Raw genomic sequence first — 16,925 nt, 5'->3', positions numbered from 1 at the left:
ATGGTGATTTGGCAATAACTGTAACGTTGCAGTTCTGGGCATCAATACTTTAGGAGGTGTGAAGGCTTTGGAGAAGGTACAGAAGAAATGTATGAAATAGATTTTAAGAATGAGCACCTTTTGTTATGTGGATAGACTGGAGAAGCTGGAGTTGTTCTCCTTGGATAGGAATTTGCATGTAGATCTGATAGAAGTATTTAAAAGTGTTAATGGTATAGAGAGATGCTTCATATTGCCAAAGAGATCAAAAAGTAAGGAACAGAACAAAGGCAATTGACATCTAGATATTAAAACTCTTGTTTGTTTGTTCGTTCCTGAACTGCAGCCAAAACGGTTCACAATAGCGCAACAATTTTAGGCTCACCTTACTTACCGTTGTCCCTTTGGTGCTAATGGAAGAAGTTTCATTGAAATCGGTGTTATATTTTTTAAGTTATTCACATTTTAAAGTTTAAATCTATCTCCTAGGGAGGGGGGGGTAGGGAGGGAGGAGGATAAAGGGGGTTGAGGGAGATGGAGTGGGGAGAGGGGGAGGAGAAGGGGAGAGGGGGAAGGGGAGATGGAGGGCGGGGGGGAAGAGGGGAGGGTGAGGGGGTGGGGGGGAGGAGGAGAGAGAGGGGGGAGGGGAGAGGGGGGGAGGATGGGAGGGAGAGGGGGGGGAGGATGGGAGGGAGAGGGGGGGGGAGGATGGGAGGGAGGGGTGAGGAGAGGGTGCTGCACCAATGCAGAAGAGGTTTGGGCTTGGTCTAGTAAGAATTAAAACTGAGTTTTCTTCCCCTCAAAAAACGAGTTGCAGACTGAAAGCACTGTGAGAGGTAGGAATGCAAAAAGTTTCAATAGTGGAGTTGAAAAGGGAGCTGAATGAATATTCAAAAGGAAAGAATTTGAGAGAGGGCCTAGCATCATTGCTCTAACATACGGCTGGTTTGGACACAATGGGCCAAATAGCAGCCTTCTGTGCTACAAAAATTCTGTTATTATTTCATTGCTCCTGCTTTCCGTTCCATTAGATTATTTTTTACTCCGTTTTCTTTGCATTTTGAATTTTGTTTTTGCTCTAACTGTTCTCAGTTATGACAAAATGTCATCAACTTTAAACATTAATTCTGTTTTTCTCTCTCCATTCTCTTTATTTCACGTTTTAAATATTTGCGGTTATTTTGTGTTGGAGTATTGCCAGACTACTTAATTACGGAGAACAGTGCAGATTGAGCATTATGCTTTCCTCACGTGGACTGAATAATATTTTGTTTAATGTGACCATACACGGTCTCCTCCTGTCTTACCCATCATCATTTAAAGCAGGACATCGAGTCAGGCAGAACAATAGGCAGCAAAAATAAGATTTTGCAGAAAAGTGTTACAGATTTTGAGAAGAAAAATACTAAATTGAAGCTAAGAAAAGAAAATCACGATGTAAAAATATATTAAAAAGACACCAAATGGTTGGGGTTGTGACTTTGTTTCTACAGCACAGTATTATCATTCTGAATGTTGATATCAGATCATTTTGAATAGGATTCCATTGGAAATTAATTTAAACTCTGAAACTCGTCCAATATTCAATCAACTTCGTTTGGGCTATATTTCACCCCACTCCCCCAATCCTTACATCCAGCATTAAATTATGCGTGAAGTTTAATGTACAAATATATACAAAGATTAGATTGCCCTATTTGATTTCAGCTGTCTATTTCCATTATTACAAGGATCGCCTATTCGAGTAGAAGTGTTGACAGTTTTTATAAATAGAAGTTCATTACATTCCAAAATTTGATTTTTAGTTCATCACTAAACACAGCTCATAAATATCAAAAATAAAAGAAATGTACTTAAATGATTTAATTAAATTTTTAGAATTTGGGGTGATCCAATTTCGGTGCCTAAATATATATACACTGTGACTAAATAGCTATATATTAAGTGTATGTCAAAAAATGTTTGTGTCTATTTCCATGTTGGATCAAAAAGTTAAATGTTTCTATGAACCACTATACACACCTTGAAGGCATCTTCATGTTTTTCATAGCTAACAAATCCAAAGCCCTTGCACTTTCCATTTGGATCTGTCATGACTTTAACACTGAGAGTTTTGCCTAAGAGGGCAAAGAGAAACAGAGAAAGGATAGTTGAACATTTGCAGGTATAAAAATTAAGCGTCAAATAGAAATAGCATTCTGAACAAGGTCTTTTGTAAGGGCTAAGAAGATATTTGTGCTGTTCAGCCTCTGTGCTCTATTCTATATTGTTTTAAATATTTTAAATAGTTATTTTGTTGCTGTGGAAGTACACTAGCTCTGTATTCCTTTTGTAGGATACTCAAATCTTTTGACTCTCAAAAAAAGCAGTTTGAAATTATCAGCTGAAGAAAATGTAATCTGTTTTCATCCCATGGCTACCTTGTGAATGCCCAAATTTAAATGAGTCCTATCCTGTTCTGCAAAAGAAAATTGATGAAAATGCATAGATTCGAACACGTATGTAGATATTTTTCATGGTATTTTGAGAAGTAGACTATACAACACCTTGTAGCTCCTTTTCCATTCACTAAGCACCATTGCTGACCTTTTTCTTCAGAACCATTTTCCTGCACTAACCCGGTATATTTCAATTCTCCAAATATCTCAAAAATGGTCAAACTCTATTGTAAATACACAAAACTAATTATTGCTTTGGTGGCAAATATAGGATTGTGAAATTCACTTGTTATTGTGTGGTCAAAGTAAATTGGAAAACTGCAATGTAAATGCATTAAAATTAGATTAAAATTATTAAAGACTGCTTCAATGATACTGAAATCCTTCAATTCTTATTCCAGTAAAAAAATGAAAAGTAAGAGTATCAGGAGAAGAATGAAGAGAATAATGTTTGAACTGAAATGCAAAAATATTTCACCTCAATCCAGGAACCATTTTAAAATATAAATACAAATATCGTTGATAAAGTCATCCTTCTCATGGATCACACAAGTATACCCCAGCACATTTGCATCAGATTCCACTCACCAAATTTATCAAACATTTCTTTGAGTCGTTCACCATCCATATCATCTCCAAAGTTCTTTATGTAAACATTGGTGAACTCTTTTGCCTTTGCTCCAAGTTCAGCCTCTCTCTCCTTACGAGATTTAAAACGACCAACGAATCTAAATTAAACAGTTGATATTTAGTGAAGTTCAAAAGTCACACAAGTCCCATGATCCATTGAAAATGAATATGTCACCCATTTTTTTCTTGAAAATAATTATGGATATTTTGTTTGCAACATTTTAATATCTCTCATTCTTCTTTCTTCATGATCTAACATTTTTATATCCTTCCTCAAGTAATCTATAAAGTTTGATACCAAGCAATAACAGCATCATGAGTCAGAAACAGAAGTCAGAAAAGATGAAAAATGAACCCTCCTAAATTACTGCAGCCATTCTAGTACTCCTTCAAAGCTGCTGAATAAACCCATTCACTTTAAAACTAGGATTAAGAATTGGAAATATTTAATTTCAGGATCGTTTTGATACCCCTAAAAAGAATTTAATAAGAAATTAGCCGGAAGTGTTTCCTTCTTGTCTCCAGGTTCCCTTCTTTCTTCTTTCTTTCCTTTTTTTAAACTTTTTATTTCTTTATCTTTCTTCTTCTCCTTTTTCCTCTTTTTTCTAACTGGGGGGTGGGGGGTTGTGGGTGGGGAGATAATACAGAACAATACAGGTATAATCAAATTTAAATGTATAATCGAATTTATAATGTAGGTACCATCGCGTACTATGAGTTCATACATGTATTTGTTTTGTTAAAATTTAATTTTTTTAATTTTTTTTAAAAAAAGCTGCTGAATAGGAGGTTTCAGGATTTAGACCCTGCAATGATGAAAGAAGAGGTCAGGATGGTGTGCAATATGGAGGAAACACACGTTGGAGGAGTTGGCTGCGCCTAACGGCTGCGGCTCTCTGGCAGTCTGTTGTCTTTTTTGTTTGTGTCGGTGTTGGGATGGTTTTTGTTTCTGTTTTGGGCTGTGTATGTGTGGTGGGGGTGTGGGGTGGGGCGGGGGGAAACCTTTCTTTTATTAGGTCTCTTCCCCGGGGCGCAGCTCGCCCGCGGGGCCTTCCATCGCCCGGTGCGGCTCGGCTGCGGGACTTAACATCGCCGGCGCGGCTCGGCCGCGGGACGTTTCAGTGCCTCGGTGCGGCTCGGCCGCTGGACTTAACATCGCCAGCGCGGCTCGGCCGCGGGACATTTCAGTGCCCGGTGCGGCTCGGCTGCGGGACGTTTCAGTGCCCGGTGCGGCTCGGCTGCGGGACTTAACATCGCCAGCGCGGCTCGGCCGCGGGACGTTTCAGTGCCCGGTGCGGCTCGGCCGCTGGACTTAACATCGCCCAGTGCGGCCGCGGGACGTTTCGGTGCCCGGTGCGGCTCGGCCGCTGGACTTAACATCGCCCGGTGCGGCCGCGGGACGTTTCGGTGCCCGGGGCGGCTCGGCCGCGGGGCCTTCCATCCCCTTGCGGGGGCTGTGCGTGTCGTTTGCCTCGGTAGGGGTCGAGCTGCCTGTCCGTGGGTGCGGGGGGAAGAGAGGGGAAGTTTTGTTGCCTCCATCACAGTGAGGGGGTATTTGGAGTCACTGTGATGGATGTTTGTGTTGGGGTCGGGTGTCCTGTGTTCTTTTCTTTTCTTGTGGCTGCTGAAATTTCGTTCGGTGTTGTGCCGAGTGACAATAAAGTGTTGTTATGTTATGTTATGTTGCATAAGCCTATTGCCCTTGTCCCTCCTGGGAATTAGAGGTTACGGTTTGACAAGTGCTGCTGAAATGGCCTAAGGAAGCAACTTACTGAAGCAAATTTGTAGATCCCACACACTATACAGAACAACAGTATTGGTGGGAATCAATATTAACAGTTGCCATTCAAGCCAGCTGCATGGTCCTGGATGGTGTTCGGCACCTTGAGAGATGTTTGAGCTGCTCTCATCAAGACAAGTGAGAGATATTTCACCATGTTCCTGACCTATAGCTTGTTAATTGAGAGTTTGGGATGTCAGTCATTACAAGATACCCAGCTTCTGAACTACTCTTAGAAAGAAAAAAAACATTAGATGAACTGAGCAAATCAGACATCAGCACCTTGAAGCTTAGAAGAATGATAGGCGACCTCACTGATTTAAATGTAAATTCTTTATAGATAAATATTGGGGTGATGTCCTCTCAAAATGGAACTACGAATCACAATCTTAAATTTTAGGACCAGCTATTTATATTTAAAGGTCACACCTAGAGGGTTGTGACCTTTGGTATTCTCTGAGGACCCGTGGATGCTTAGTTTTTAGGTATACTAAAGCCATGTGGGAAATGTTTTGGATACTAAGAGAATCAGAAAAAATGAAGAATCTTTGGGAACACCAATAGAATGTAAGCTGTAATCTTACTGAAAGGTGGAGCAAGCAAAGGGTTCCCCAAGTTCATATATTCCCGAGTAAAAAAACATCAACTTATAAAATCTTACAACTTCCAATTACTAATGAAAACCATTGCTAAATCCCATAAAAAAAGAAACACACTGCATAACACCACTTTCCACTGTTACTTCTGTTAGGCCATACCACTCTTATTGATCTCTCTGCAGCATTCTAAAGTAAGATATGTTCAATTTTAACACAAAATAGGCCATCATTCAAAAAACAAAGCTTCATTTGCAATGCAGCAATCCTGCACTTAATTTTCAGATCTTTGTTGATAAATTTTTCCTTTAAAGAAGAGTTTATTTCCAGAACAATTCCAATACATCAAAAGATATTTCAAAATGCGTTTAAAATAAAATCTGGTCCAAGCATTGCAACTAAGTAATACTTTTTAATGTTTTTTTTAAAATAAAAAGTGCTTAGAATCAAAGGGCAAATATGTAGTTGAACAACTATTATGATTTTCCAAAGTACAATGGACCAAAAATCTTGCTCCTGTGCAAGATTGACAGCCAAAAGAGGGCTGAAAATCTCACTAACTGACACTTATTTCCATTATCATGCTTTGAATAGCAAAAAAAATCATGCTGGCTTTTAAACTACTTCCAGTTTTAAAAATGCAATTATCAAAAATGTAGTAAGATCCATTAGACTTAAAGCAAAAGGACAGTGCTATTTTAAAACGGTAAAAATGCAAAGTATAAGAATGAAATTTTAAAAGTAAAAATAGCAGGGAAAAATGAAAAGAAAAAAGGGTAACAAAAAAACCCATCAAATGGCCCAAATTAAGACATGTCAAAATAGCACAATACAAAACACTGCAATTATTTTTTTAAATTTTACTTCTGTGGATGTGTAAAATAAATAATTTCAAAATAAGCTATCAACTTGCAAATAGATTAAAATGTGATTTAAATACCTACAGATTCAGAGTACTCACACTTTCCGGTCATTTAGCAACATGCCATTCATTTTCTCAATTGCTCTATCTGCAGCATCCTGAGTTTCAAAGTGCACAAAAGCATATCCTTTGGAGCCATTTTCATCACAAACCACCTGAAAAGATGCAATACCAATGTTTGTGGGCAGTCGCTGAGTTTACAAGATATATTCATGTGCTTTTGATGCAAACTAAATTGTTTTACAGCAGGCATGTCTACAAAAACATAGGCAAGTTGGAAAAGCATTAGAACACTGCCAAATGCTTCAATTTACCCCCAGTAAATTGTACTTGGTATATTTCAAGTAACACTGAGACAGGATATCTTGTGGCACATGGTAATTTTAAATCAGACATAATCGCAAGATTAAGTCTTAATGAAAATGTTTCCGTCACCTACAACGGGACCCCACAACTGGCCATATCTTCCCATCCCCTCCCCTTTCTGCGTTCCGCAAAGACCGTTCCCTCCGTAACTCTCTGGTCCACTCGTCCCTTCCTACCCAAACCACCCCATCCCCGGGCACTTTCCCCTGCAACCGCACAAGATGCAACACCTGTCCCTTTACCTCCCCCCTCAACTCCATCCAAGGACCCAAACAGTCTTTCCAGGTGAGACATTGGTTCACCTGCACCTCCTCCAACCTCATCTATTGCATCCGCTGCTCCAGATGTCAACTTATTTACATCGGCGAAACCAAACGCAAGCTCGGCGATCGCTTCGCTCAACACCTGCGCTCGGTCCGTGTTGGCCAAACTGATCTCCCGGTGGCCGAGCACTTCAACTCCCCCTCCCATTCCCAGTCTGACCTTTCTGTCATGGGCCTCCTCCAGTGCCATAGTGAGGCCCACCGGAAATTGGAGGAACAGCACCTCATATTTCGCCTGGGCAGCTTGCAGCCCAGTGGTATAAACATCGACTTCTCCAACTTTAGATAGTTCCTCTGTCCCTCTCTTCCCCTCCCCATTCCCAGATCTCCCTCTATCTTCCTGTCTCCACCTATATCCTTCCTTTGTCCCGCCCCCTGACATCAGTCTGAAGAAGGGTCTTGACCCGAAACGTCACCCATTCCTTCTCTCCTGAGATGCTGCCTGACCTGCTGAGTTACTCCAGCATTTTGTGAATAAAGTCAATGAGATTAATCAATTGTGAAAGGATTAAAAAAGGAGAGGGGGTGAATTTAGTATCAGATCACTGCAACTCAAGCACAAAATAAATGCTTACATTTATTTACTTTGTAGTCTTTGGAAAGGATTTCCACTTATATATAAATCACATTTTACAGCCACAGCAGATTTCAAATAACATTACAGCCAAGGCATTTAAGTGCAGATAATGCTGCATTATAGGAAGCACAACAGCTCACTTTGCACAAAGCATGTTCCTATGAACAGCAATATGATAATACTTAATTAATATGTTTTTTGTGCTTTCAGTAAGGGATAAATATTGGCCAAAACTCCAATTTAGTGCCACGGTAAAAGACACCCAAGAAAGCAGACAGGTCTCAGTATCAAAGGTAGTCAAAGGCAGAAGGTGCACGAGAGCATCATCAAAATAAGGCTCCTTCCAACTTGCACACTCTGACATTGTCACAGAATCTAAATACCAGAATCCTTTATCCAACAGCATAGCATGTGCACTTTCACCAGGACCATGGCGATTCAAAGTGGCTCATTGCCACCTTCTTAAGGGCAGTTAAAAATGAACAATAAATGCTGATCTTACCAGCAATACCCACATTCCCAAAAAGGAAAATAGCAATGATGATAAGCAATTTGGATGTCAAACCATTTCAGAATCAATATAGTACACCACGATAAACAGTAGGAGATTAAAGCAACAGTAGAACACAATTCTAGTTCAAATCTCTGGACTTCGTAGGACTCAACCCCATGGCACAATACATATATATGCTAGTCTTTATGACACAAGCTCTGTTTAATGGGCAATCATGTAGAAATGTCTCAACGTCATGAAAATTCACTGGGTGATAAGCTGCAAGATGCTAAATTCTGATTAAGGTAATGGTGGAGGCACAAATAAAGTTGCATTTCATAATTCCCTGGCTCCTTCTTTTTCTACCAGTTTTTAAAATTTGTTTTTGTATTTTGCTCTACTTTGAATAACTGCTTCTATTTCTTTAACAAATCTGGCTACAGACATATTAGGTTTTACTCTGACCTAATGTTTTTATATTAGTTATTTAACTTTTACAGTACTAAGATTCAGTGCCAGAGGTTTCCTGGTGTGGCTTTCTAAGAATGTTCTCAATCTCCAAAACATTCAAAGCTACAAGGAAATCCATCAGAGATGGATAGGATACAAGTGATCCATGATTAGATTTTGCTCTAAAATGTTTGCAGACTCACCTTGCAAGACAAGATGTTTCCAAATGCAGAGAAAGTGTCATACAGAGCCTTGTTGTCAATGGACTTGTCCAGATTTTTGATGAATACATTACCAACTCCCGACTTTCTTAGTGATGGGTCACGCTGTGACCACATGATGCGGATTGGTCTCCCCTTGATGACATCAAAGTTCATGGTATCCAACGCACGTTCAGCTACAATAGGAAGAACACTTCAATAGTTTTCCAACCAAAGCTCAAGTTAACAGGCTCACTCACAAAATAGAAACAGGTTGTATTGTTTAATAAGATGATGTTCTGCTCCCTTAATGACAACTAATTTCTCTTGATGCTGTATGATTCTGACTCGTAAACATAGTTCAGTTTAGTTTATTGTCACGAGTACCGAGGTACAGCGAAAAACCTTTGTTGCATACTAACCAGTCAGCAGAAAGACAATACATGATTTCAATCGATCCATTTACAGTGTATAGATAGATACATAAGGGAATAATGTTTAGTGCAAGGTAAAAACAGCTGACTCTGATCAAGGTTCCGTGGGTCACCAAAGAGGTAGGTAGTAGTTCAGCAATGCTCTCTCGTTGTGGTAGGATGATTCAGTTCCCTGATTCAACTGATAAGCTAAAATATTGTTTGAATAGTGAAAGTTTCCTTCCCAGAAGCTTTGGAAATATCAACAAACTCACTGTTCAAGCGACAAAAAAAGATGAGTAATTCTTGTTCGTCTTTACTAAAAATAAGTTGCATGGATCTGGCACTAAGTTGCCTGATGGATTCATACTGAAGTTCACTTCAGAAAATTAGTAGTGTTAACATAATCAACTGGCAGACTATTAACACATTACAAAATACGATAGTGCAAAGTTTTATCTGGTTACAGTACAGGATTGGTTGACAAAGCCAGAGCAGATTTGATATGCAGAAGAGCCTTGCTTAATGCCATAATGATTCAATGAATTTCATTTTTGATTCCCCAGTTATTTTTGAAAGCGTGCCAGTACCTGGAGCAGATATGGAATGCTGTTTAGACAATAACTGAATTGTGGTGAACAATGTTCCTATTAGATGTTTCTTATCTGATAACATAGACATACCTTCTGTCTTTGTCATAAAATGCCACATAAAATCTAAGAAAATGGATATAAAACATTATTTAAATGCAGAATAAAATGTGTTAAGTTTCATGGCTCTAACCTCTTGCGACATTCCTCTTCCATATATTATATCACACCTAAAGTTCAATACGGGAAGAGGAAATTTCAAACCACTTGGTGTACGTGCCGTTGAACTACTTACAACTGTGAAATAAAATTTCAAAACCAGTCAGCTTCATTACATGTTCCAAAAAATGGAGTTAATATTTATCTGTGGGTTGATATGGCTGTTTGAATAGTTCAACAATGCAGGAAAATTTAAAACATGAGACTGAACTAAAGTGCCGTTTAAGACCAAAAAGCAAAATACATTATAGATAAGTTTCAAAATCAATTAATTACAATGAACAAGAGCAAACTAAGCAGATAAAATTCATCTCCATTACTAACATTCACCTTTTGATTCCCCTACTATTACAGGCAAGGCCAGTTCTTTTTTTAAAAATCAATCCCCAAGGTCTGGGAAAGTCAGCAAAAATGAATATTTGCACATATTGTTAACCAGGGCAGTGAAGCTAGTTAAGCCACTACCGCACAGCACCAGAAACTCGGGATTAATCTGATCTTGCATGTTGTCTGTGAGGTTTTTATGTTCTCCCATTGACCACATACGTTTCCTCCACATTCCAAAGATGTGTGGACTAGTACACTGATTGACCTCTGTAGAATCACCCCTAGTGTGTAGGTGAGTGGTAGAATCTGTGGGTTAATATGGCAATTTGAATAGTTCAACAATTCAAGGAAATTTAAAACATAAGACTTAACTAAAGTGCAATTTAAGACCAAAAAGCAAAATACATCACAGATAAGTTTCAAAATCAATTAACTACAATGAACAAGAGCAAACTAAGCAGATGAAATTCATCTCCAATGTAATTAATTTCCTGCTAACCCTGCACAGATTTATGGTAACCAGATTAATTTTGGCTCATCAGCTTAATAATGTATAACGCTCCCATGTAAGTTCCATTGCATTGGTGAGAGAGAGAGAGGGGGAAGAGAGAAAAAGAACAAATACAATTGTATTTCCGCATTTTGTTCCATTTATATACTTAATGTGATTAGACCCAGAATTTTTGTTTCTAACCCAAAATAAACAAAAAAATAGCAGTCGTGCATTATAATCCATAACCATAATTGGCCTTTAAAAAGTCAACAGAACCTAATTTTGGACGCAGGAACATGCTGCTGCTATAAATTATATATTTTGCATGAGACACGAGGATGAATTTCTACAAACTTTTAATAAACATTTTGAGCCCTTTAATTTTTACATTCAACCCTTTTCTTCTTCAAAGAAGTCAAATAATATAATAGTAGGTAAATATTTTTTCTTGCATGATCACAGTATAGTTTTTGTTACCAATCCCTTAATATTTTATGAAAATGAAAGCTAAACCCCAAGAAAATACACATACACATGTCCTGACAGCTCTAGTTTCAGCTGGCAGCTTCCAGACTGCAGGAATTACAAGCCTTGTATTTTTCAGTAACTGAATGTAAACTGTTTTGTAATTTGCTAGCCTTTCTGTGACTCTTAGTGAAGAATATGTTTAAGCAGTATTTTATTTTATACGCACGCTGAAAGCCAGTGAAAGTTACAATGCAAAATTAAAGGATAATACACAAACATATCACAAAAGCACCATCAATAGACAACATAACTTCTTTTGTACTTCATGCGGCTATTTTTAGCAAGTAGTCTTTTAAAGGCATGTGCTGGCTAAAAAGCTGAATCGACATTACACAAGCCACATGGCATGAGCCTATCTCCTTTCCTGTGGTTCAACCAAAATAAAATCTCAATGGAGGAACGTCTATTTCAGTAACTGATTTTAAATCAGGAACATTTGAACACATTATGGCTTTTAGAAGATGTATTTAACTCTAGAAAATGACATGCTTCTGAAAGTGATTACAATACATGCCTTAAAATTGCATTCACATTTTCAAAACAAATTTATTTTCCAAATTACTGCAGAAGTAATAAGTTTTTTTAAAGTGCCTATTAAAGTTATTATTTTTTTAAATCAGCCCATGATATTTAAATTCAGCACATTATTTGATCTTTTTGGCATTTCTGGTTATCAGAAAATTCTGCACTGCACAATCTTTCTCTTATTTTTAACGGTGCTTTGCAGGGAAGCTTCTACATCCACTCTTTGGGATTCAACTCCATTCAATCATTTCAACATCTAGGATAAAACAATTTTGCCTCAAAGATTCAAAGTTTATCACAACCATACTTGACACATAGTTCACACTTAAAAATTAAAGTCATTGCAAAGAGAAATGTTTTAAATCGCCTCAAAGGCGAAATGCCACCATTTGCAAGTTCCCTTCCAAGTCACACACTGTCAACAAAGCACCTTTCAGCATCCAATTTAAAATCCTGACAACACTGCAGGGATCCTTTTACCAAAGACTGCAGCAATTCAGATACCTGACTCACTGATACTTTCCATTTAATTATTAGGAATGGGCATTGAATACCTATCATGATAATGTCCTATGAATATATTTTAAAATGACCTAAAATATAAACATGCAATGCTGAAAAAAAGTTTATTTTGTGAAAGACTAAAATTTATGTTTTATGTATAACCAAAACAGCCATTCCTTCCCTGCCTGAAATGTCACCTATCGATGATCTCCAGAGATGTTGCCTTTTTTGTATAAACCAGCATCTGTAGTTCCTTGTGTCTCATATTTCCTTCAACTATTAATGACATTCTGAACAGAGCTATGACAAAGGATTTTTTCCTGAAAATTACACCAATGTGCTGCTGAAATTGTATGCAGCTTCTGGAACATGGTATCTCTTTCTAAAGCACTGTAGTTAAAAATTGTTAAAAAGTTCACAGAAATAGTTACTTTTGTAAGTAAAATTATTTTCTGACATTTAGTGTTAGCACATCACTTCAGCTTTCTGGCAATTATACCATTTCCTGGTTACTTTCTGCATATTCCTCCACTCCCAGATTATTTTTACTAGTTTGTGCGGAGAAGCTATATCCAGTTTTGGGGTCTCAACATATGTTCAAGTATTTAATGTCAATGGTACAAACATATTTATAATGCCTTCATCATAATAAAATGGTTAACATACTTTGATTTTACCATGGCGTGCGTAAATGGATTTATTTTAATGATATGAAATAAAGCAAAGCAGATGATGATACAAATTGTAAAACTACAGGAAAAATGACAATTTTTGCCTATTAATATACCCAGTAAAAAGCGCAATAAGGACAACAATTATAGCCTGTGTAAAATGACAAAAGTAAAAAATAAAATCATCATCTGGGTGTCTTTCACTCTTATAAGTGAATTGTTAAATTATAGTAGATATACCTTGATTCCAAGCATGAGCCACAATTGTGTAAAGAGAATGAGGCTCATTCCTATAAATCGAGTCCACTGCACATGATGCGTGAAAATACTGCTCTCGCTGGTGTTATATAGATGTAATAGAAACTTGAAATTGAAATTCTATGACATGTATGGCAGCTGTATAATATTTAGAAATATAACTTTCAATAATACTCGTCATTAAAGTGAGTCTTGCAGCAAATACTAATGAATGGCTTCCAAGCACGCTCAATTGTGCTAGCTATTCAGGATGGCAGCAGCATTCCTTTAATATCACTTGGCAGAAAGTGGATACAAAAAAAATTCATAAAATACCTTGCATAAATCAAGTGACAAGAAAAGTCTTCATTAGAGAGTGGGAAAAAAAGGGATACTTGAAGGTTGAACGTTGAGCATATTAGAATACTGCTTCATACTTCAATATGGATAATGTGTAAGTGTTCGAGTTGCTTCTTACCATGTGTGTAGATTGATGGTAGTTGGACATTTATTTCTGAATAAGATAAAGGAGGATTCCGATTGGCTGAGAACTGTGGTTAAGCCCACGACAGTTGCACAGTTTCGCTCAGCATCAGAACCTTTCATTGTTTTGTATTTGAGCTGGTGCTGTGATGTCAGGAGGATCACAGAACAACAACTGAAAAAGATTTTTTAAACATTTTAACAAACATTTAAACAAATAATCGAAGTGCAATAATGAAATCAGAAAGATCTAGTTATCCACATTTCACCACAGTGGTCACTATTTTAAGCACTCCATTTTGCGCTATAAATGATACTTGTTGAAATTTGCAACTTAGGTTAAGATTGAGTACAATATTTTCTGCTATCTGTTAGATAGACTTAAAACTCCACCACAAAACTAAATATTGTATCATATAGATTGTATGTGGCTATAGGCTGTGTAGGAAAATAACTGCAGATGCTGGTACAAATCGAAGGTATTTATTCACAAAATGCTGGTGTAACTCAGCAGGTCAGGCAGCATCTCAGGAGAGAAGGAATGGGTGACCTTTCGGGTCGAGACCCTTCTTCAGACTGATGAACTGAAGAAGGGTCTCGACCTAAAAAGTCACCCATTCCTTCTCTCCTGAGATGCTGCCTGACCTGCTGAGTTACACCAGCATTTTGTGAATAAATACCTGTGGCTATAGGCTGATTCATCAATAATTCAATGATATCAGGAGACAAAGTGCAACATGAAATGGCTGAAAACCATACTCCCTAACGTGAATGTTGATCCCCACCAGTTTCAAATACACAAAACATGACCCATCAGGAAAAAGAAAAATATTTACATGACAATATTAGTGCACAAAATAAACAATAACATTAGAATGATTGTGCATTTTCCATAAAGCAGATAGAAATAATTTCTTTTAATATCAAAGAACAAACTACTATAACCAACATTACAGTATGGACTACATATATGACTGAAGATCAAAGTGCCTCTTGATCATTTAATTGACACATGGATACCCAAAAAGGTTGTGAATTATGCATCTAAGATTCAGTAAGTAACCAAAACCAAAGGTGAATTTTATACTTGGGATATTCAAGAACAACTTCTGATCGATGAACGGATCAGATTCCTGCATTTTCCAACAAGTTTATCATTGGATCAGTAACCGGACAGTCACAAAATTCTTCCCATGTTAAACCCCGAGTTTTCATTAGCAGCAAATGGGGGTGGGTGCAAGGAGAATGCCTCAAAAGAGAATGGGGCAGAATGGTCGGTGGATGTGGAGAATCCCAGAAACGGTGAGCAAAGAGGGTGTAGAGAGAATGCACGGGGGGGGGGGGGGGGGGGGGAAGAGAGAGAGAGAGAGAATGCACGGGGGGGTGGGGGGGGGGGGAGAGAGAGAGAGAGAGAATGCACGGGGGGGGGGAGAGAGAATGCACAGAGAAACAGAGTCAGAGAGAGAAACATGGAGGGTGGCTGCTGCTGGAGAATGAACCAAAAGGGAGTGGACGAGTGGAGGCAGTGCCATCAAACTAAAAGGGGACCGGGTTCGAGGGAAAATATGGCATGGGATACAGACAATATACGAAAAATGGGCGGCGTGGTTGCGGGGTAATTGCACTAAGCGAGGGCATGGACCAAGAGTGATTGCACAGTCAATCTACCTAAAGACAATGAATTGGAATCAAAATGTGTGTTTGGAGAGTACAGAGTTTACACTGTTGTGAAAAGGGTCCATTGGTGGGGGCAAGACGTGAGTGGATGCAGAGATTATTCATTGAAATGGGTAGGGACAAAAAAATGAATGGGTGCGTATATGAAGCACCAAGAGTGGTGGGTGGATGCAGAGCTAAGTGGGGATGTCAAAAAGTGGGCGGGCGCTTAGAGAATGCACAGAATTGAGAGTACATGGAACCAGACAGCGTACTGAAATCCCCTGTTCAAAGCCAATCTCTTGATATGAACGGTGAGGTGCGAGACGGAATGCCAGAGAGTTACAGTGCTTATTTATTAAACGATCAAAGTGACATTGGTGGGAAGCGATGTGCAATCTACTACCTCCAAGTAACAAAGCTGACGGTGCAACCGCCTAATGACCCACGAGTCTGCTCATGAAGGCCTCTGTTATTTAAGAGGCACCGCCAGTCAAGTGTTTTTATTTGAGAACCAAAGGGGGCTTGGTTAGTGATTTGCGGAGGTCTTGAAACAGTTAAGGAAAGGCATGACGCTCACCGTCTACAGGCTGCTGGAAGTTGACATAGGCGTAGCCCAGCGACCTCCTGGTGATCATGTCCCTACACACTCTGATGGAGAGCACTGGCCCGGCCGGGCTGAACTTCTCGTATAGCATCGCCTCGGTCACATCTGGATGCAGGTCGCCGACGTAGAGCGAAGCCATGGGGTAGCTGGCAGCGGTCTGGTTCATCCTTAGAGAGGCGACAACTTTCAGAAGGTGAAGGTCTGAGCGAGTGACACAACACACCGGTCACCGGGACCTGCTGGGGAGAGGGGGGCAGCCAGCGTCTGACAGAGAGAGTGGTCGAGTCAAGCTGGGCTCCTCCGGCCGTCAACAAAGTCGGAGTCTCGTTCCTTTATTTAAACCGTTTCGAATACTTGTTTCCAGAAACTTCGGAAGGTTTGTCCGCTTCAAATCTCAGAGCGTGGCCGGGGCCTGGTTCCGTTTCTTTTAAATATAAATTAACGTGTTTTTTTTTTAAATCCTCTTCTGAAACTTAGTTGCACTTGGTTTTTTTTATTGGTTTTTAATTTTTTTGCGGTTTTTGGAGTATGAGTGCGCTGCTCCAGCTTTTGCACACCCACGTTTATGAGAGTCTGTGGCCAGGAGACGGAGGCAGCGCCATGGCCGCGCCGCCTTTTATACCCCACGCCTGCTACCGCGTCATTTCCGCCAGCCGCTGGCGTGCAACGACCAATGAAAACTAAAGCAAATGCTGCAGATGCTGAACACCCGAAACAAAAGCTGAAAATCACTGGAGGACGGAGCTGCAGATGCTGAAAACCTGAAACAAAAGCTGAAAATCACTGTAGGAAGGAGCTGCAGATGCTGAAAACCCGAAACAAAAGGTGAAAATCACTGGAGGAAGGAGCTGCAGATGCTGAAAACCCGAAACAAAAGCTGAAAATCACTGGAGGAAGGAACTGCAGAAACTGAAAACC

General features: G+C 39.2%; 1 protein-coding gene across 3 annotated transcripts in view; it reads right to left on the bottom strand.

The window, feature by feature from the left end:
- Window positions 1–16,615, bottom strand: part of LOC144606754 (polyadenylate-binding protein 4-like) — a 39,704-nt gene extending 23,089 nt beyond the window's left edge. The window contains exons 1-6 of one of the 3 annotated variants that reach the window (XM_078423098.1): window positions 15,981–16,100; window positions 13,740–13,919; window positions 8,758–8,951; window positions 6,385–6,500; window positions 3,006–3,145; window positions 2,002–2,096 (exon numbers count right to left, since the gene is read on the bottom strand). In XM_078423098.1, coding sequence (XP_078279224.1) covers window positions 2,002–2,096; window positions 3,006–3,145; window positions 6,385–6,500; window positions 8,758–8,931 — 525 coding nt within the window. In that variant the 5' untranslated portion in view covers window positions 8,932–8,951; window positions 13,740–13,919; window positions 15,981–16,100. Of the gene's footprint in view, window positions 1–2,001; window positions 2,097–3,005; window positions 3,146–6,384; window positions 6,501–8,757; window positions 8,952–13,739; window positions 13,920–15,980 lie in introns of all 3 variants that reach the window. The other 2 variants (XM_078423097.1, XR_013548979.1) reach the window with 2 other exon arrangements.
- Between the last annotated feature and the right edge of the window lie 310 nt (window positions 16,616–16,925).

The sequence above is a fragment of the Rhinoraja longicauda genome, chromosome 27, assembly GCF_053455715.1.
Source record: "Rhinoraja longicauda isolate Sanriku21f chromosome 27, sRhiLon1.1, whole genome shotgun sequence".
In the NCBI taxonomy this organism is placed as follows: domain Eukaryota; kingdom Metazoa; phylum Chordata; class Chondrichthyes; order Rajiformes; family Arhynchobatidae; genus Rhinoraja; species Rhinoraja longicauda.
The sequence above is the reverse complement of the archived record's forward strand: the minus strand, read 5'-3'. Positions and strand labels throughout refer to the sequence as shown.